At 53.6% G+C, this 22106-nt stretch overlaps 1 protein-coding gene across 1 annotated transcript in view; it reads left to right on the plus strand.

The window, feature by feature from the left end:
- Positions 1 to 22106, plus strand: part of LOC119979271 — a 39507-nt gene that overhangs the window by 12401 nt on the left and 5000 nt on the right. The window contains exons 2-6 of the mRNA XM_038821267.1: positions 1550 to 1882; positions 15288 to 15545; positions 17398 to 17525; positions 18758 to 18810; positions 21184 to 21309. Coding sequence (XP_038677195.1) covers positions 1550 to 1882; positions 15288 to 15545; positions 17398 to 17525; positions 18758 to 18810; positions 21184 to 21309 — 898 coding nt within the window. The remainder of the gene's footprint in view (positions 1 to 1549; positions 1883 to 15287; positions 15546 to 17397; positions 17526 to 18757; positions 18811 to 21183; positions 21310 to 22106) is intronic.

The raw sequence follows: 22106 nt of genomic DNA on the forward strand, positions 1-22106 counted from the left end.
CTCACCCGCACACACACTCTCACCCACACACACACTCTCACCCACACACACAATCTCGCCCACACACACACTCTCACCCACACACACACTCTCACCCACACACACACTCTCACCCGCGCACACACTCTCTCACCCGCACACACACTCTCACCCGCGCACACACACTCTCACCCACACACACACACACTCTCACCCGCACACACTCTCACCCGCACACACACTCTCACCCACACACACACTCTCACCCGCACACACACTCTCACCCCGCGCACACACTCTCACCCGCGCACACACACTCTCACCCACACACACACTCTCACCCGCACACACACTCTCACCCGCGCACACACTCTCACCCGCACACACACCCTCACCCGCACACACACTCTCACCCGCGCACACACTCTCTCACCCGCACACACACTCTCACCCGCGCACACACACTCTCACCCACACACACACACTCTCACCCGCACACGCTCTCACCCGCACACACACTCTCACCCACACACACACTCTCACCCGCACACACACTCTCACCCGCACACACACTCTCACCCGCACACACACCCTCACCCGCACACACACTCTCACCCGCGCACACACTCTCACCCGCGCACACACCCTCACCCACACACACACCCTCACCCGCACACACACCCTCACCCGCACACACACTCTCACCCACACACACACTCTCACCCACACACACTCTCTCACCCGCGCACACACTCTCACCCGCACACACACTCTCACCCGCACACACACTCTCACCCGCGCACACACTCTCTCACCCACACACACACTCTCACCCGCTCACACACTCTCACCCGCGCACACACCCTCACCCGCACACACACTCTCACCCACACACTCACTCTCACCCACACACACTCTCACCCACACACACACTCTCACCCGCACACACACTCTCTCACCCACACACACCCTCACCCGCGCACACACCCTCACCCGCACACACTCTCTCACCCGCACACACACTCTCTCACCCACACACACTCTCACCCGCACACACACTCTCACCCGCACACACACTCTCACCCGCACACACACTCTCACCCGCACACACTCTCACCCGCACACACTCTCTCACCCGCACACACTCTCTCACCCGCACACACTCTCTCACCCACACACACTCTCTCACCCACACACACTCTCTCACCCACACACACACTCTCTCTCATACACTCACACACATACGCTCTCTCGCACATTCTCACACACTCTTTCTCACACTCTCTCGCACACACACACACTCACGCACACAATCTTTCTCACACACTCTCTTACCCACAAACGCTCTCGCTCACACACAGTCTCTCATACACATTCTGACACACACTCAAACAAACTCTCTCTCACGTGTACTCTCTCTCTCTCACACAGTCTCTCGTGCACACTCTCTCACACACACACTCACCCACACACACACATTCTCCAAGATTCTGCCTCACACTCTCTCTTTCTCTCTGACAGACACCAGCTCTGAAATCTTCTCCCTAACCCTCTCTCCGTCTCTCCGCAGGCTTCACCAATCCTGTCGAGCGTGTGATCGGCGTCCCGGAGGGTTCCAGTACCCAACTGCCCTGCACCCTGAACCAGTTCCCCAGCACCAGGCCCGTGCGAGGGGCCTGGCTGCGAGGAGACAGGGAGCTGGTATCAATGAATGTCAGCACCAACGGCTGGATGTGGCGGAGCTCCCGGGAGAGCCGCGTCCGAACGCCAAGGTTCCTGAATAAGATAAACATGTCTGTGGTCCTCACAGTCAGCACGCTGGGAGACGGGGGAGATTACATCTGCCAACTGGGCCTCCGAAACAGGAACATCTCACGCAAGCTGAGTGTCACCGTGATCCAAGGTGAGGCTGCGGAGGGTGGACTGGGAAAGAGAGGGGCAGAGAGTGTGAGAGAGACGGAGAGAGTGTGAGAGAGAGAGAGAGTCTGAGGGAGAGACAGAGAGAGAGAGACAGAGAGAGTGTGAGAGAGACGGAGAGAGTGTGAGAGAGGGAAGAGAGAGAGAGACAGAGAGAGTGTGAGAGAGACAGAGTGTGAGAGAGACAGAGAGAGTGTGAGAGAGAGACAGAGAGAGACAGAGAGTGTGAGGGAGACAGAGAGAGAGAGAGAGAGACAGAGTGTGAGAGAGAGACAGAGAGAGTGTGAGAGAGACGGAGAGAGTGTGAGAGAGAGAAGAGAGAGAGAGACAGAGAGAGAGAGTGTGAGAGAGAGAGAGAGACAGAGAGAGTGTGAGAGAGACGGAGAGAGTGTGAGAGAGAGAAGAGAGAGAGACAGAGAGAGTGTGAGAGAAACGGAGAGAGGGACAGAGAGAGAGAGACAGAGAGAGAGAGACAGAGAGAGTGTGAGAGAGACAGAAAAAGAGAGAGACAGACAGAGAGAGAGAGAGAAACAGAGAAAGTGAGAGAAACAGAGAAAGTGTGACAGAGACGGAGAGAGTGAGAGAGAGTGTGAAAGACGGAGAGTGTGAGAGACAGAGAGTGTTAATGGAACTATCAATTCACTAGACACGTGCTTTAAGATATGAACAGTGGTTTTAATCTACTTATAACAGAGCCAGCCTGTTCCGCGTTGAACTCTCGATGAATTGAACAACTGGCTCTGAGCATTGGTATTTATACAGCAGTCCAGGGGGAGGAATTGTGGGCGGAGCCAAGGGTGGAGCCCTGTACAAACTCCTAAGCATTCCCAGCGCTACTCCCCCTAGTGGTCGGGCAACGCAACTGAGCTTACAAATGCATGGTCTCATGTATATACAATACAGTGTGAATTACGGAGTTACATTCACCACATTCACCCCCTACAAAAAAATCCAGTCCAGCGGGGGTGGTGGTTCATAAATTGAGTCTGTCCGGTGGTCGGACTGTCCGCTGCGATCTGCAGAGCACCGGGGTTGCAGCCTCTTGCGGTGGCTGGACGGGTGTTGTGGGTTGGGGTACGATGGCCGACTCCAGGGAAGATCTCGTCCGAGCTCCATACCCGTCTGGTTCGACTGGGGACTGAGGGCGCTGGGGGTTAGCCGGTGCGGGCACGCGGAACAGGTGGAGCGAGCTAGTGGGCTCAGTGGGCTCGGGAGCGCGAGGGGGCAGCTGGATTGCGCGGAACCAATGCAGCGAGCTAGTGGGCTCGGGAGCCCGAGGGGGCGGCAAGATCGGGGGTAGGGTGAGGGGTGCATCTGTAGTGATAGAGGGGATGCTGGACCCGGCGGGTGCAAGGTCCCGGAGGGATACGGTGTCCTGACGGCCGTCGGGGAACTCGATGAAGGCGTACTGGTGGTTGGAGTGAAGCAGGCGCACCTTCTCTACAAGGGGGTCGGTTTTGTGTGCCCTGACGTGCTTCCTGAGGAGTACAGGGCCCGGTGTCTTCAGCCATGCCGGGAGAGAGACCCCCGTGGTAGTGCCCCTGGAAAAAATGAAGAGCCTCTCATGAGGGGTCTGATTGGTCGCTGTGCATAAGAGGGACCTAATAGACTTCCGGTTGCGGCTATGACCAGCTAAGTCGCACGTTTGGCGGCTCCTGCTACAAAGGTGTTTTCGGGCCGATTGGAGGGCCCCAACGGCGCTGTAAGGACAAATCCCGGTGGGGGAAGGCTCCCTGAGGAGAACCAGACCAACTTTATGGTCGGTACCCGGAGTGGGGTGGTAAAGAAAGCAACAGCAGCTCCCCAAAAAAAGCGGGGGAAGAAGACCAAAATGGCGGCCGGTGGCGCACCCGAGGAATGGAGGAAATGGGCGGGGGAGCAGCAGGCCACTCTCCTGCGCTTCTTTACGGAGCTGAAAATGGAGCTCTTGGAGTCAATGAATGCGACGACCACCAGGCTGATGGGAGCCCAGGCGACCCAAGAGGCGTCGATTCGGGAGCTGCAGCAGGAGATGACTGCGAGGGAGGAGGAGGCCATGGTCCTCGTGGGAAAGGTAGAGGTGCACGAGGCACTCCACCTGAAATGGCAGAGCCGTTTTGAGGAGCTGGATACCCGAATGAGGCGGAAGAACCTGAGGATCTTGGGCCTGGCAGAAGGCCTGGAGGGGTCAGACCTCCCGGGATACGTAGCAGAAATGCTGAGCTCCCTGATGGGGGCAGGGGCCGTCCCTTCGCCCCTGGAGCTGGAAGAGGCCTACAGGGTCATGGCTAGGAAGCCAAGAGCAAATGAGCCCCCGAGGGCGGTGCTGGTGCGGTTCCAGCGACTCAGCGATCGTGAGAGAGTGCTGGAGTGGGCCAAGAGGGAAAGGAGCAGCAAGTGGGAGAATTCGACGGTGAGGGTCTACCAGGACTGGAGTGCGGAGGTGGCAAAGCGGCGGGCCCGGTACAACCGGACGAAGGCGGTGCTACATGCAAAACGGATCAGGTTCGGAATGCTGCAGCCAGCGCGCTTGTGGGTCACCTACAGGAACCAACACCACTATTTTGAGTCCCCAGAGGAGGCGTGGGCCTTTGTACAGGAAGAGAAACTGGACTCGAATTAGACCCAGGGGATACTTGGCGGCCGTAGCCGCTCGGGTACCTTCAGCTGAACAAGCGGCTTTTTTTTCGGCTGGGTCGGAACTGGGCAACTCTTATTGGAACGGTTTCCTTTTTTTCTTCTTTCCTTGTTGGGATCTTGAACTCTTGCTTTGGATTTTTCTTCGGATGTTTTTTCCCCCCTTTGCCAACTTCCCTTAGTTATTGTTATTGTGGTTATTCATGGTTATTTATGGTTATTTATACTGTTTGGTAGAGGGCGACTGTTAAGTACATTGTTATTTGTTATTTATCTGTTATTTATAATGTTAAGTTGGGGAGGCGGGACGGGGGGAGAGCAGATCGGGGATATGGGCTCCTAGGGGGGGTTCTTTACAGGCATGGACGGGGACGGGGGTGGAACTGAAGATGGCGGGGTGGGGTGTGGCAGGGCGAAAGCGCGGGCTTTCCTCTGTTTTCCCGCGCGCGGGGCAGAGGAGGGTGGAGGGGAGGAGTGCGGGGCGTGGCTAGCAATGGCGACCTTTCCCGCGTTGGAGCGGGGCCAGGGAGGAGTGGCAAGGGGGGGGGAGGCCCCCCCCCCGAGCCGGGGGGAGTCGGAGTGTGGCAGGAGCAGCCGGGTCAGCGTAAACCAGCTGACTTACGGGAGTACGATGGAGGGTACATCGCGGCTAGGAGGGGTCCTAGCCTGGGGGGGGGGGGGGGGGGGGGTTAGGGAGGGACACCGGGTTGCTGCTGGAAAGACCAGAAACGGGAAGTGGAGGACTGGAGAGGTGGGGGGAGGGGGCCATCGCCATGGGGAGCGGGTCAGAAGGGGAGGGTCGACCCGGGGCGAGCAGGGAACAGGACATGGCTAATCGGCAGGGGAAGGGGGCGGGTCGTCCCGCGACCCGGCTGATCACTTGGAACGTGAGGGGGCTGAATGGGCCGGTCAAGAGATCAAGGGTATTCTCACACCTGAAGGGACTGAAGGCTGATGTAGCAATGTTACAGGAGACCCATTTGAAGGTAGTGGACCAGGTTCGCCTGAGAAGGGGGTGGGTGGGACAGGTGTTCCACTCTGGATTGGACGCAAAGAACCGGGGGGTGGCGATTCTGGTGGGAAAGAGGGTGTCGTTCGTGGCGGAGGAGGTGGTGGCGGATAAGGAGGGTAGGTATGTGATGGTGAAGGGTAAGCTGCAGGGGGAGAAAGTGGTGATGGTCAACGTATATGCCCCGAACTGGGATGACGCGGGTTTTATGAGGCGCCTATTGGGCCTCATTCCGGGACTGGAGGCAGGGGGCTTGATCATGGGGGGGGACTTTAACACAGTGCTGGACCCCGGGCTAGACAGATCGAGCTCAAGGACCAATAGGAGGCCGGCAGCGGCAGAAGTGCTGAGGGGGTACATGGAGCAGATGGGAGGAGTAGACCCATGGAGGTTTGGTAGGCCGAGGGCGAGGGAGTATTCCTTTTTCTCCCACGTCCATAGAGTGTACTCCAGAATCGATTTCTTCGTGTTGAGCAGGGGGCTGATCCCGAGGGTACGGGAAGCTGAGTACTCGGCCATTGCGATCTCTGATCATGCACCACATTGGGTGGATGTGGAAATGGGGGAGGCGCGGGACCAGCGCCCGCTGTGGCGGCTGGATGTGGGGCTGTTAGCGGACGACGAGGTGTGTAAAAGGGTCCGGAAGAGCATTGAGAGCTATCTGGACTTGAATGACACGGGTGAGGTGCAGGTGGGGATGGTCTGGGAGGCCCTGAAGGCAGTGATCAGGGGAGAGCTGATCTCCATAAGGGCGCACAGAGAAAGAAAGGAGAGGCAGGAGAGGGAGAGGCTGGTGGGGGAGCTATTGGAAGTGGATAGGAGATATGCGGAGGCACCAGAGGAGGGGCTGCTGGGAGAACGGCGCAGCCTGCAGGTCAAGTTCGACCTGCTGACCACCAGGAAGGCAGAGACGCAGTGGAGAAGGGCACAGGGCGCGGTCTATGAGTATGGGGAAAAGGCGAGCAGGATGCTGGCACACCAGCTTCGCAAACGAGATGCGGCTAGGGAGATTGGGGGAGTGAAGGAGAGGGGCGGGAAGGTAGTGCAGAAGGGGCAAGAAGTGAATGGGGTCTTCAGGGATTTTTACAAGGAGTTGTATCGGTCTGAGCCGCCGACGAGGAGAGGGGGAATGGAGGACTTCCTAAACAAATTGAGGTTCCCAAGGGTCCAGGAGGGGCTGGTAGAAGGGCTGGGGGCGCCAATAGGGCTAGAGGAGCTAGTCAAGGGAATAGGTCAGATGCAAGCGGGGAAGGCGCCGGGGCCAGATGGGTTCCCGGTGGAATTCTACAAGAAAAATGTGGACTTGGTGGGACCGGTACTGGTACGAGCCTTTAATGAGGCGCGAGAGGGGGGGGTTCTGCCCCCGACAATGTCGCAGGCTCTGATCTCCCTGATATTGAAGCGGGATAAAGACCCCGTGCAGTGCGGGTCCTACAGGCCTATCTCGCTTCTAAACGTGGATGCCAAGTTGCTGGCAAAGATCCTGGCAGCTAGAATAGAGGATTGTGTGCCAGGGGTAATCCATGAGGACCAGACGGGGTTCGTGAAGGGGCGGCAGCTCAACACGAACGTGCGGAGATTGCTGAATGTAATTATGATGCCGGCAGTGGAGGGGGAGGCTGAGATAGTGGTAGCGCTGGACGCGGAGAAGGCATTCGATAGGGTGGAGTGGGGGTACCTGTGGGAGACGTTGGAACGGTTTGGGTTTGGGGAAGGGTTTATTAAGTGGGTGAAGTTGCTCTACTCGGCCCCAACGGCGAGTGTAGTGACAAACGGGAGGAGGTCGGAGTATTTCGGGCTCCACCGAGGGACCAGGCAGGGATGTCCCCTATCCCCCCTACTTTTCGCACTGGCGATTGAACCGTTGGCGATGGCACTGAGGGGTTCAGGGGGGTGGAGAGGACTGACTAGGGGAGGGGAGGAACATCGAGTATCGCTGTATGCGGATGATCTACTGCTGTACGTGGCAGACCCAGAAGGGGGAATGCCGGAGATAATGGAACTATTAGCAGAGTTTGGGGACTTTTCGGGGTACAAACTAAATTTGGGCAAAAGCGAGGTTTTTGTGATACACCCGGGGGACCAGGGAGAGGGTATTGGGAGACTCCCCTTCAAGCGAGCAGGAAAGAGCTTTAGGTACTTAGGGGTGCAGGTGGCAAGGAACTGGGGGACCCTCCACAAGTTGAACTTTTCCAGGCTGGTGGAACAGATGGAGGAGGAATTTAAGAGGTGGGACATGGTGTCGCTGGCGGGGAGGGTGCAGTCAATCAAAATGACGGTCCTCCCAAGGTTCTTGTTTTTATTTCAGTGCTTGCCCATCTTCCTCCCTAGGGCCTTCTTCAAAAAGGTGACGAGTAGCATCATGAGCTACGTGTGTGCGCACGGCACCCCAAGGGTGAGGAGGGTCTTTTTGGAGCGGAGTAGGGACAGTGGAGGGCTGGCACTACCCAATCTCTCGGGGTATTACTGGGCGGCAAATGTGTCAATGGTGCGCAAGTGGATGATGGAAGGGGAGGGGGCAGCTTGGAAACGAATGGAGAGGGCGTCCTGTGGCAACACAAGCCTGGGGGCCCTAGTAACGGCACCATGGCCGCTCCCCCCCACGAGGTACACCACGAGCCCGGTGGTGGCGGCCACCCTCAAGATATGGGGGCAGTGGAGGCGACACAGGGGGGAAATGGGAGGTCTGTTGGCGGCGCCAATAAGAGGGAACCATAGATTCATCCCGGGGAACATCGACGGGGGATTTCAGAGCTGGCACAGGGTGGGCATACGGCAGCTGAAGGACCTATTTATAGAGGGGAGGTTTGCGAGCCTGGGAGGGCTGGAGGAGAAGTTTGAGCTCCCCCCGGGAAACGTGTTCAGATATTTACAAGTGAAGGCATTTGCTAGGCGGCAGGTGGAGGGGTTCCCCCTGCTCCCCAGTAAGGGGGCGAGTGATAGGGTGCTCTCGGGGGTCTGGGTCGGAGGGGGGAAGATATCAGACATCTACAAGATAATGCAGGAGGTGGAAGAAGCATCAGGGGAGGAGCTGAAAGCCAAGTGGGAAGGGGAGCTGGGAGAGCAGATAGAAGACGGGACGTGGGCGGATGCACTGGAGAAGGTCAATTCTTCCTCCTCGTGTGCGAGGCTGAGCCTCATTCAATTTAAGGTGCTGCATAGAGCTCACATGACGGGGACAAGGATGAGCCGGTTCTTTGGGAGTGAGGACAGGTGTGTCAGATGTCTGGGAAGCCCTACGAACCATGTGCATATGTTCTGGGCATGTCCGGTGCTGGAAGGGTTCTGGAAGGGGGTGGCAAGGACGGTGTCGAAGGTGGTGGGGTCCAGGGTCAAACCAGGATGGGGGCTTGCGATCTTTGGGGTCGGGGTAGAACCGGGGGTACAGGAGGCTAGGGAGGCCGGAATACTGGCCTTTGCGTCCCTAGTGGCTCGACGAAGGATATTAATTCAATGGAAGGACGCGAGGCCTCCAAGCGTTGAAACTTGGATTAACGATATGGCTAGCTATATTCAGCTAGAAAGGATCAAATTTGCCCTGAGAGGGTCGGTACAGGGATTCTCCAGGCGGTGGCAACCTTTCCTTGACTTTTTAGATCAGAGATAGGCGTTCGGGGTCGTGGCAGCAGCAACCCGGGGGGGGGGGGGGGGGGGGGGGGGGGGAGGGGGGGGGAGGGGGGGGGGGCAGCAATGGTCGTGGGGGGGACATGCACGACTGTAACGCGGGCAAGTCTGCTCGCTGCTCATGTCTGAAACTGTAGGCTGCCTTGTTTGTTAAGTTGTTGCTTGGGGGGGGGGGGGGAGGACTGGTGCGCGCGAGAGGGCGGGCGAGGGAGGGATATTTGCCTAGAGGGATTGTGTTGTAAATAATTTAAAAATTAGTAGGGGTAAATGTTTGTATGGAAAAACTCTTTCAATAAAAATTATTTTTAAAAGTGAAAAAAAAGAGGGACCTAATAGCGTGGAGCGCGTCTGGGAGGACTTCCTGCCAATGGCAGACTTGGAGATTCCTGGACCGGAGGGTCAGTAGGATGGTCTTCCCGACCGTCGCATTCTCCCTCTCCACCTGCCCGTTCCCTCTGGGGTTGTAGCTGGTAGTCCTGCTCGAGGCAATGCCCTTGTCGAGCAGGTACTGACGCAGCTCGTCGCTCATGAAGGACGCACCCCTGTCGTTGTGCACGTAGCTGGGGAAACCAAACAGGGTGAAGATACTATGCAGGGCCCTAATGACTGTGTGGGAGGTCATGTCGGGGCACGGAATAGCAAATAGGAAGCGGGAGAACTCATCTATGACGTTCCTGTTAGTTGAGGGGAGTGGCCCTTTGAAATCGATCGCGAGGCGTTCAAAGGGCCTAGAAGCCTTGACCAGGTGGGCCCTGTCTGGTCTAAAAAAGTGCGGTTTGCACTCCGCACAGATCGGGCAGACCCTGGTCACCGCTTTTACCTCCTCAGTGGAGAAAGGCAGATTTCGGGCTTTGATGTAGTGGGCGAGCCGCGTGACCCCGGGTGGCAGAGGTCGTTGTGGATGATTTTCAGGTGGTCGATCTGCGCGCTGGCGCACGCCCCGCTGGATAGGGCATCTGGGGGCATCTGGGGGCTCGTTGAGCTTCCCCGGTCGATACTTAATATCATAGCGATCGGTGGAGTGTTCGATCCTCCACCGCAGGATTTTATCGTTTTTAATCTTGCCCCTTTGCGAGTTGTCAAACATGAAGGCAACCGATCTTTGGTCGGTGATGAGGGTGAACCTCCTACCTGCGAGGTAGTGCCTCCAGTAACGTATAGCTTCCACGATGGCTTGTGCTTCTTTTTTGACTGCCGAGTGTCGGAGTTCCGAAGCGGAGAGGGTACGGGAGAAAAATGCGACTGGTCTCCCTGCCTGATTTAGTGTGGCTGCTAGAGCTACCTCTGAGGCATCGCTCTCTACCTGAAATGGGGTGGATTCATCCACCGCCCGCATGGCCGCTTTGGCGATGTCCTCCTTGATGCAATTGAAGGCCTGTCGCGCCTCAGCTGACAGGTGAAATCGTGTGGCCTTAAAGAGTGGGCGGGCTTTGTCCGCATATTGAGGGACCCACTGGGCGTAATACGAAAAGAATCCCAAGCAACGTTTGAGAGCCTTGGGGCAATGGGGGAGGGGGAGTTCTAAGAGGAGGCGCATACGGTCCGGGTCGGGGCCCAGGACTCCGTTTTCCACGACACAGCCGAGGATGGCTAGTCTGGTCGTGCGGAAAACGCATTTCTCCTTGTTATAGGTGAGGTTTAGTTTCTAAGCCGTCTGGAGAAAACGGTAGAGGTTGGCGTTGTGGTCCTGCTGATCATAGCCGCAGATGGTAACGTTATCCAAGTACGGGAACGTGGCCCGCAGCCCGTGTTGGTCCACCATTCGGTCCATTGCTTGTTGGAACACCGAAACCCCGTTAGTGACGCCGAAGGGAACCCGGAGGAAATGGAAGAGGCGGCCATCGGCCTCGAATGCCGTGTAGTGGCGGTCCTCCGGGCGGATTGGGAGCTGGTGGTATGCAGACTTCAGATCCACCGTGGAAAATAGCCGATGCTGGGCGATCTGATTTACCATGTCTGCAATCCTGGGGAGGGGATACGCGTTGAGGAGCATAAATCTATTTATGGTCTGACTATAGTCGACAACAATGCGGAATTTTCCCCCGGTCTTGACGACCAGCACCTGAGCTCTCCAGGGGCTGTTGCTGGCCTCTATGATCCCCTCACTGAGGAGCCTTTGGACCTCCAATCGGATGAACACCCTATCCTGCAGGCTGTACCGCCTGCTGCAAGTGGCTACGGGTTAACAGTCCGGGGTGAGGTTGGCACAGAGAGGAGGGGGGGAGATTCGCAACGTGGCTAGGCTGCAGATAGTGAGTGGGGGTAGGGGTCCGCCGAAACTGAGGGTGAGACTCTTGAGATTACACTGGAAATCAAGGCCTAATAAGAGTGGGGCGCAGAGTTCGGGCAGGACATAGAGCTGGAATTTGGCATAGCTAGCGCCTTGGATTGTGAGAGTCGCGGTGGTGCGCCCTTGGACCTGGACAGAGTGGGAGCCCGAAGCGAGGCAGATAGTTTGCCGCGCGGGGAAAACGGGGAACGGGGAGCGAACAGCGTCTAATCAGATCTGGGTGTATGAAGCTCTCAGTGCTCCCGGAGTCGAAAAGGCACGGCGTGCTGTACCTGTTGATTTGGACCGTCGCCATCGAGTTTCGCAGATGCTTCGGGCGCGATTCATCCAGAGTGACTGCGCTGAGTTGCGGGTCGTCGGCGGCTCGATCAGCTGTGCTGGAGTGGCCCCGTGATGACTGCCCTCTGAGTTCGTAGTCGTCGAGGTGAGTTTCAGAGTTTGGAGGGGATGGATCCCAAGATGGCCGACCCCATGAGTCGCACATGGCCGGCTGCATGGAGGAGGATTGCCAAGATGGCCGCCCCCATGAGCTGCACATGGCCGGCCACATGGAGGAGGATTGCCAAGATGGCCGACCCCATGAGTCGCACATGGCCGGCCGCATGGAGGAGGATTGCCAAGATGGCCGCCCCCATGAGCTGCACATGGCCGGCTGCATGGAGGAGGATTGCCAAGATGGCCGCCCCCATGAGTCGCACATGTTGGGTGGGGGCGGAGTCGGCATACACGCTGCAGCATTTTGGGGCCTGCCGGCCTGTGAATTCAGGGAACGAGTGCTTTGAGCCATGGGAGGGGTTAGAGGCTAGGGCATTCTTCGCCAGACACACTCTGGCATAGTGTCCTTTTTGCCCGCAGCTGCTGCAGGTCGCATTGCGGGCCGGGCAGTGCTGCCGCGGGTGCTGATTCTGGCTGCAAAATTGGCAGGCTGGGGCAGCATTGTGGCTGGGCGGCCCGCGCGGCGCAGGCCAGGTGGAATCGCTGGTCGGGGGTCCATGGCGGGGTCCGCGGGGAACGAGGTGAGGCTGCGAAATGAGACCTCCATAGTCGTAGCAAGTTCAACAGTCGCTTCAAGATTTAGGGCCCCCTTTTCCAGCAGTCGTTGCCGCACGTAATTTGACCTAAGGCCCGCAACAAAGGCATCGCGTACAGCAAGTTCTCTATGTTCTGCTGCGGTAACCGCCTGGTAATTACAGTCACTAGATAAAGTTTTAAGCTCTCTCAGGAATTCTGCGAGCGATTCCGTAGGCCGCTGGAGGCGAGTAGTAAACACGTGTCGCGTGTAGACCTCATTTACAGGCCTTACATACATTTTGTCGAGTAGCGCTAGGGCTTCAGTATACGAACCGGCGCAGTTTAGTTGAGTAGAGATTCTGTGGCTCACCCTCGCGTGCAGTAGGCTCAGTTTCTGCTCCTCTGTTGTTTTGGCTGTGCTTGCTTCCGCCAGGTAGGCTTTAAAACACCGCAGCCAATGAGAAAACATTTATTTTGCCTCTGCATCCTGCGGGTCGAGTTCCAGTCGCTCAGGCTTGAGGGCTGATTCCATGATTGATCCTGACTGTTTCTAAAGTAGATTAAATTGATGGAACCATCAATTCACTAGACAAGTGCTTTAAGATATGAACAGTGGTTTTAATCTACTTACAACAGAGCCAGCCTGTTCCGCGTTGAACTCTCGATGAACTGAACGACTGGCTCTGAGCATTGGTATTTATACAGCAGTCCAGGGGGAGGAGTCGTGGGCGGAGCCAAGAGTGGAGCCCTGTACAAACTCCTAAGCATTCCCAGCGCTACTCCCCCTAGTGGTCGGGCAACGCAACAGCGCTTACAAATGCATGGTCTCATGTATATACAATACAGTGTGAATTACGGAGTTACATTCACCACAAGTGTGAGAGAGAGAAAGACAGAGAGAGTGTGTGAGAGAGAGAGAGAGACAGAGAGAGTGTGAAAGAGAGACAGAGAGAGTGTGACAGAGACAAAGAGAGCGTGACAGAGAGTGTGACAGAGAGGGAGGGAGAGAGAGATGTAATATTATGGATAAGCAATTCTGTATGCTAATATGTTCGGCCTCCAACCAGCAGGTGGCAGTAGAACTACACCAGGTGACACTGTAGCCTCAGGGAGTCTGAGTGAGAAGTCCTGGTGGATAGTCGTGTTTTCTCATATTAGAGTTGTTAACAGTGTACAGTTCGTTAGTATTAGTATTGTTTTCTACCCATGTTACAATAATAAAATAAATCTTAAATAGTCACAAACTAGACATTCTTTGGTGCACTGACTTAATCATTGCAACGCATGTCCGATTTGAACCGCCTTAGATTTCAACCAATAGTTTTTGATCGACCAAAATGGCTGATTGAGTATGCGCAGAATGCGATTGAAACGCTGGGGATATGTGAGCTCGAAGCATTGGTGCACAATCGGAGTCACATCGTGCAATTCGCCAGTGTGGACACAAAGAGAGAGTCCATATTAAGAGCGGACGCATGTGAGGCCCTGAACCTGGTTGAGTGGTCTTTCGTTACAGACAGCGAATTGTCCAGCGAATTCTGCAACTCTCAACAAGATGGACTGCATTGATCGAAAACAAGTAAATCTCCACACATGCAATGACAAAGTGAAGGAAGAAATGCAGCAGCCAAATGAAATTCCAGACTTTTGGTCAAGTCTTCAAGAATGTGGACATACTCCGTGGCATGATACAGGAGCACGATGTGCCCACATTAAAGCATCTGCGAGATGTAAACCTTAAATGTTCAGAGTTTGAACAGCCAAGAAGCTTCACTCCGGAGTTTAACTTTGAGCCAAAGGAGTATTTCACCAATAACGTTATTCCGAAAGAATACCAGATGGAATCGCGGCCTGATTAGTTTCAATTCTTTGACGAACCAGAAATCACGGGTTGCACGGGATGCCAGATTGACTGGAAGAAAGGAAGAAATGTCACTCTGCGATCTATTAAGACAAAGACAAAACATCAGGGCAGGAGTACTCGCAAAACGGTTGCGGGAACAATACCAAATGATTTGTTCTTCAATTTCTTCAGTCCTCCTAAAATTTCACAGCATGGACTGTTAAAGAGAAGTTTGCAACAAAATTGGCAGCTGACTTTGAACTGGGCGGCCTCCTGCGTGACTATGTAATTCCATATGCAAAGTCGTACTTCACAGAAGAAGTCTGTGCAGTTGATAGCAACTCGAATGATGAGTACCAAGCTGAGGTCCACGGAGGCCATGAGTATGATGAGGAATTCACGAGAGCAGAGGGTAAACCAGATGAGTACGGCTATCAAATGTTCGGCAAGTTATTTTGCAGAGAAAATGGCGAGCTCGATGAAAAAGCCGCGAATCCCTGTTCAGATGGTTTGGCAGGAGTGACAAAGTGGTGACCGATGACCCGTCACTGAAACAATCTGGGAAGTCTGGAGGTCTTGAGAAGGCACAGGCAGAAAAAGATAGAGAGACAGAGTGATAGAGAGAGTGACAGAGAGATATTGTGAGAGAGAGGGAGAGAGAGAGAGAGACACACATACACACACACACACACACACACACAGAGAAACAGAGAGAGAGATAGACAGATCAAGAAAGAAAGAGACAGAGATGGAAAGAAACAGAGCAAAGAGAATGAGAGGCCGAGCGAGACAGACAGAGTGAGAGAGACAAAGTGAAAGATAAATAGAGAGAGAGAGATAGAAAGAAACAGAGAGACAAAGAGAGAGAGAGAGTGAGACAGAGAGAGAGAGTGAGACAGACAAAGATGGAGACATACAGAGAGAGACAGATAGTGTATCGGAACTTTGGTGAAGATCTGTTTCTATATTTTTGACCCTGGTCTTGATCTCTCCCTCAGTGAGTGTCAGCGAGCCCGGAATGATCATCATCGGTTCGAACATCTCTCTCAGTTGCCTGATCTCCCATCATTCCCCATCCACCCAGATTCAGTGGAGACACAGCAACATGTCCAGTAAAGGGGGGATTGCACAAGGAAAGGATTCTCTCACCATCAACCTCATCAAGGTCACCAAGCACGAAGCTGGAGTATGGACCTGTGAAATCATTCAAAACAACGCCAGATTGGGAGCAGCAACATTGACCCTCAATGTCACAGGTAAGATACAGAACAAAATTACATCTGCACTGTCCCCATGAAACACTCCCAGGACAGGTACAGCACGGGGTTAGATACAGAGTAAAGCTCCCTCTACACTGTCCCCATCAAACACTCCCAGGACAATTACAGCACGGGGTTAGATACAGAGTAAAGCTCCCTCTACACTGTCCCCATGAAACACTCCCAGGACTGGGTACAGCATGGGATTAGATTCAGAGTAAAGCTCCCTCTGCAATCTTCCCATCAAACACTCCCAGGAAAGGTACAGCACGGGGTTAGATACAGAGTAAAGCTCCCTCTACACTGTCCCCCATCAAACACTCCCAGGACAGGTACAGCACGGGGTTAGATACAGAGTAAAGCTCCCTCCGCACTGTCCCCATCAAACACTCCCAGGACAGGTACAGCACGGGGTTAGATACAGAGTAAAGCTCCCTCTACACTGTCCCCATCAAACGCTCACAGGACAGGTACAGCACGGGATTAGATACAGAGTAAAGAACCCTCTGCACTGTCCCCATCGAAGATTCCCAGGACAGGTACAGCACGGGGTTAGATACAGAGTAAAGCTGCCTCCACACTATCACCATCACACACTCCCAGGAAAGGTACAGCATGGGGTTAGATACAGAGTAAAGCTCCCTCTGCACTGTCCCCATCAAACACTTCCAGGGCAGGTACAGCACGGGGTTAGATACAGAGGAAAGCTCCCCCTACATTGTCCCCATCAAACACTCACAGGACAGGTACAGCACGGGGTTAGATACAGAGTAAAGCTCCCTCTACATTGTCCCCATCAAACACTCACAGGACAGGTACAGCATGGGGTTAGATACAGAGCAAAGCTCCCTCTTCACTGTCCCCATCAAACACTCCCAGGACAGGTACAGCACGGGGTTGGATACAGAGTAAAGCTCCCTCCACACTCTCCCCATCAAACACTCCCAGGACAGGTACAGCACGGGGTTAGATACAGACTACAGCTCCCTCTACACTGTCCCCATGAAACACTCCCAGGACAGGTACAGCACGGGGTTAGATACAGAGTAAAGCTCCCTCTACACTGTCCCCATGAAACACTCCCAGGACAGGTACAGCACGGGGTTAGATACAGAGTAAAGCTCCCTCTACACTATCCCCATCAAACACTCCCAGGACAGGTACAGCACAGGGTTAGATACAGAGTAAAGCTCCCTCTACACTGTCCCCATCAAACATTCCCAGGACAGGTACAGCACGGGGTTAGATACAGAGTGAAGCTCCCTCTACACTGTCCCCATCAAACACTCCCAGGACAGGTACAGCACGGGGTTAGATACAGAGTAAAGCTCCCTCTACACTATCCCCATCAAACACTCCCAGGACAGGTACAGCACAGGGTTAGATACAGAGTAAAGCTCCCTCTACACTATCCCCATCAAACACTCCCAGGACAGGTACAGCACAGGGTTAGATACAGAGTGAATCTCCCTCTACACTGTCCCATTAAACACTCCCAGGACAGGTACAGCACAGGGTTAGATACAGAGTAAAGCTCCCTCTACACTGTCCCATCAAACACTCCCAGGACAGGTACAGCACGGGGTTAGATACAGAGTAAAGCTCCCTCTACACTATCCCCATCAAACACTCCCAGGACAGGTACAGCACTGGGTTAGATACAGAGTAAAGCTCCCTCTACACTGTCCCATTAAACACTCCCAGGACAGGTACAGCACAGGGTTAGATACAGAGTGAATCTCCCTCTACACTGTCCCATCAAACACTCCCAGGACAGGTACAGCACGGTGTTAGATGCGAGTGTGTCTCTGATTTTGGGAATTATTTGACGTTTTCCTGTTCTGTGTAGAGCCGGTTGTCAGTATCTTCGGGAAGGACAATTTAATCCTGATGATCGGGACATCAGCCTCTTTACTCATCCTGATTGTCATCTTCACGCTGATTGGCATCTGCCTGGCAAAGAGAGCCAGGAGGCGGGTAAGGGTACCAGGGCAAGGATTGGGCCATTGCTCCCATGCCCATTCTTTGATTCACTGATCCATTCTAACATCCCTCAAGCGAGAGCTATTACTGCCCCCCAAAACCTCTTTCTCTGTATCTAGCTGTCTCACTCTCTCATCTCTCCTTCCTCACTCTCACTCTCGTCTCTCCGTCACTCCCTCTCACTCTCTGTCTCTCACTCCCTCGCTCTATCTGTCTCACACTCACTGTTTCTGTCTACCTCTCTCAAAATCCCTGTCTCTCACTCTCTCAGTCTTTCTCTCTGTCTCCCCCTTTCTGTCTCTCCCTCTCTGTCTCTCCATCTACATCTCCATATCACTCTCAGTCTCTCCACCTCTGTCTCTCTCTCTCCTCTCTCTCTTGCTGTCTGTCGCTCTGTCTCACTGAGTTTCTCTCTGTCTCTCCCTCACTCTCATCCCTTTTGCTCTGTCACGTTCTCCGTTGCTTGCTGACGCACTCTCTCGCTCTCTCTCTCTTTCTCTCTGTCCCTTTCTCTCTCTGTCACTTTCCCCTGTTTCTTTCTCTCTCTCTTTGGCTCTCGTTCTTGTCATGTTCTGTGGACAGGCCAAAGTGAATGATGAACTACAGAACATACAGTGTAAATAATTTATTATGAAACACATGCGTGATAAGATAACTAGGATAAAGAAAATAATAAACTACGAACACTAATTAACTATTGTAGAACTACTGAAAAATATGTCTATCCACCAACACGACTTACATCCAACTCCCCAGCTACAGGGTTATGTGGTGGGTTTACACTGCCACCTAGTGGTCGGAGGTCATGCTTAACATTATGTACAAACTTGCTTTTTGCATATCATCACAGCTCTCGTTCTCCCTCTGCCCATCATGTTGTGTGACTCCCTCTGTCTCTTTGGTACTGTCTCTCACTCTCCCTGGCTGCCTGTCTGACTGTTTCTCTATGGCTGTCTCTCTCTCTCTCTCTCCCTGTTTCTCTCACTCTATCTTGCTCTCTCTCTTTCTCGCTCTGTTCCTCTCTCTCGCCCTGTCCCTCTCTCTCGCCCACTGTCTTTCTCACTCTCTCCCCTTCTCTCTTTCTCTCTCCGCCTCTCTCTCTCTGTTTTTCTGCCTTACTGCCCCTCGGTCTCCGTCTCTCTCTCTCTCTCTTCCATCCTAAATCTCTCATCATTGCAAAATGTTTACTCCATTGCTAACTCGGAATGTCTGTTCTTTCCTCACAGAGACGAGCATTGAGGAGATTGAGACACCCTCTGTGCCGGGAGCACAGTCACCAGTGAGTTACCTTGAAACATCTCTCAAATACCCCTCCACACCCAGAACCTGCCAACCAGACACTTAACTTAATTCCAAATGCTGTACCTGTCCTGGGAGTGTTTGATGGAACAGTGTCGAGGGAGCTTTACTCCGTATCTAATCCCATGCTGTACCTGTCCTGGGAGTGTTTGATGGGGACAGTATAGAGGGAGCTTTACTCTGTATCTAACCCCGTGCTGTACCTGTCTTGGGAGTGTTTGATGGGGACAGTGTAGAGGGAGCTTTACTCTGTATCTAACCCCGTGCTGTACCTGTCCTGGGAGTGTTTGATGGGGACAGTGCAGAGTGAGCTTTACTCTGTATCTAACCCCGTGCTGTACCTGTCCTGGGAGTGTTTGATGGGGACAATGTAGAGGGAGCTGTACTCTGTATCTAACCCCGTGCTGTACCTGTCCTGGGGGTGTTTGATGGAACAGTGTCGAGGGAGCTTTACTCTGTATCTAACCCCGTGCTGTACCTGTCCTGGGAATGTTTGACGGGGACAGAGTAGAGGGAGCTTTACTCTGTATCTAACCCCGTGCTGTACCTGTCCTGGGAGTGTTTGATGGGGACAGTGTAGAGGGAGCTTTACTCTGTATCTAACCCCGTGCTGTACCTGTTCTGGGAGTGTTTGATGGGGACAGTGTAGAGGGAGATTTACTCTGTATCTAACCCTGTGCTGTACCTGTCCTGGGAATGTTTGATGGGGGCAGTGTAGAGGGAGCTTTACTCTGTATCTAACCCCATGCTGTACCTGTCCTGGGAGTGTTTGATGGGGACAGTGTAGAGGGAGCTTTACTCTGTATCTAACCGCGTGCTGTACCTGTCCTGGGAGTGTTTGATGGGGACAGTGTAGAGGGAGCTTTACTCTGTATCTAACCCCGTGCTGTACCTGTCCTGGGAGTGTTTGATGGGGACAGTGTAGAGGGAGCTTTACTCTGTATCTAACCCCGTACTGTACCTGTCCTGGGAGTGTCTGATGGGACAGTGTAGAGGGAGCTTTACTCTGTATCTAACCCTGTGCTGTTCCTGTCCTGGGATGTGTTTGATGAGGACAGTGCAGAGGAAGCTTTACTCTGTATCTAACCCCGTGCTGTACCTGTCCTGGGAGTGTTTGATGGGGACAGTGTAGAGGGAGCTTTACTCTGTATCTAACCCCGTGCTGTACCTGTCTTGGGAGTGTTTGATGGGGACAGTGTAGAGGGAGATTTACTCTGTATCTAACCCCGTGCTGTACCTGTCCTGGGAGTGTTTGATGGGGACTATGTAGAGGGAGATTTACTCTGTATCTAACCCCATGCTCTACCTGTCCTGGGAATGTTTGATGGGGTCAGTGTAGAGGGAGCTTTACCCTGTATCTAACCAAGTGCTCTACCTGTTCTGGGAGTGTTTGATGGGGACAGTGTAGAGGGTGCTTTACTCTGTATCTAACCCGGTGCTGTACCTGTTCTGGGAGTGTTTGATGGGGACAGTGTAGAGGGAGCTTTACTCTGTATCTAACCCCGTGCTGTATCTGTCCAGGGAGTGTTTGATGGGGACAGTGTAGAGGGAGCTTTACTCTGTATCTAACCCCGTGCTGTACCTGTCCTGGGAGTGTTTGATGGGGACAGTGCAGAGGGAGCTTTACTCTGTATTTAACCCCATGCTGTACCTGTCCTGGGAGTGTTTGATGGGGACAGTGTAGAGGGAGCTTTACTCTGTATCTAACCCCGAGCTGTACCTGTCCTGGGAGTGTTTGATGGGGACAGTGTAGAGGGAGCTTTACTCTGTATCTAACCCCGTGCTGTACCTGTCCTGGGAGTGTCTGATGGGACAGTGTAGAGGGAGCTTTACTCTGTATCTAACCCCGTGCTGTACCTGTCCTGGGAGTGTTTGATGGGGACAGTGCAGAGGAAGCTTTACTCTGTACCTAACCCCGTGCTGTACCTGTCCTGGGAGTGTTTGATGGGGACAGTGTAAAGGGAGCTTTGCACCGTATCTAACCCCGTGCTTTACCTGTCCTGGGAGTGTTTGATGGGGACAGTGTAGAGGGAGCTTTACTCTGTATCTAACCCCGTGCTGTACCTGTCCTGGGAGTGTTTGATGGGGACAGTGTAGAGTGAGCTTTACTCTGTATCTAACCCCCTACTGTACCTGTCCTGGGAGTGTTTGATGGGGACAGTGTAGAGTGAGCTTTACTCTGTATCTAACCCCGTGCTGTACCTGTCCTGGGTGTGTTTGATGGGGACGGTGTAGAGGGAGCTTTACTCTGTATCTAACCCCGTGCTGTACCTGTCCTGGGTGTGTTTGATGGGGACAGTGTTGAGGGTTGTTACTTAACAAATTATTAACTTGTTTCGTGTTCCCCTCTCAGACTCTCGAACCAGCCACTTTGCAACAGCAATGATTACACGAGCACGGAACGCCCGCTACCGCCGTTGCCTCGTTACTGCCCCCATCAGCCACGGAGAGGCCGGTCCTCACAGGGGAAAGGGAACCGGTGAGTTGGTGCTGGTGACAGAGAGCCGGCGCTATCAGATATTTCAGGTTTTTGCCAATCTTTGAGTCAGCGCAGTGCCCAATCGGAGTGCTAACGGGAAAGCCAATTTGACTCTCAGCTGCCTCAGGCCTCTCTCAGGAGGGACAACTAACAAATCAGTCAATGGTTTTGGTTTTAAGGAGTGTTGTATGGGAGGGGGGATTGGGGGACGCCTTCAGGAGCAAACCGATTACTCACAGGGTCCAGTTGCTGGAACAATATGGATAGTGTGTGGGAGGTGAAGGTTTAACAATTTCATGTAAATACATCTAACCACCAGATGGTGCTCAAGAGCAGTCAAGAGTTATAGCGTAGTTTATTTAGCAACCATTGTACTTCGGACTACTTTTAACCAGTGTTGATAAATCAGCTTTGTTAATTAACATAGCTTGATGTTCTTTGTTGAACACTACACATGCAAGCCATCCCTATAAAGAAAACATCACATGGTACCAGGGGTATTTTCAGAGCATAGAAATGTTCAGCGAGGGAAAAATCTCCGTGCAAAGAGAAAAGAAAAAAATCTCTACCGGGCTCCGATCTCAACCACCTCGTGGCAGTCCGTAATGTTGGAAAAAACTGGGCAGTAGAAGCTTCATGCAGGGTTTGCCGACTCCAAAGCAATTCCGGACATCGGGTAAAGTTGATGTTAACTGGAAAAGTTTCAAACAGCAGTTTGAATTATATATCTCAGCCTTGGACCTTGAAGCAGTCAGTGATCAGCGGAAAATTGTGTTGTTTTTAACAATGGCTGGATC

Source organism: Scyliorhinus canicula, chromosome 16 (assembly GCF_902713615.1).
Source record: "Scyliorhinus canicula chromosome 16, sScyCan1.1, whole genome shotgun sequence".
NCBI classification, from domain to species: Eukaryota; Metazoa; Chordata; class Chondrichthyes; order Carcharhiniformes; family Scyliorhinidae; genus Scyliorhinus; species Scyliorhinus canicula.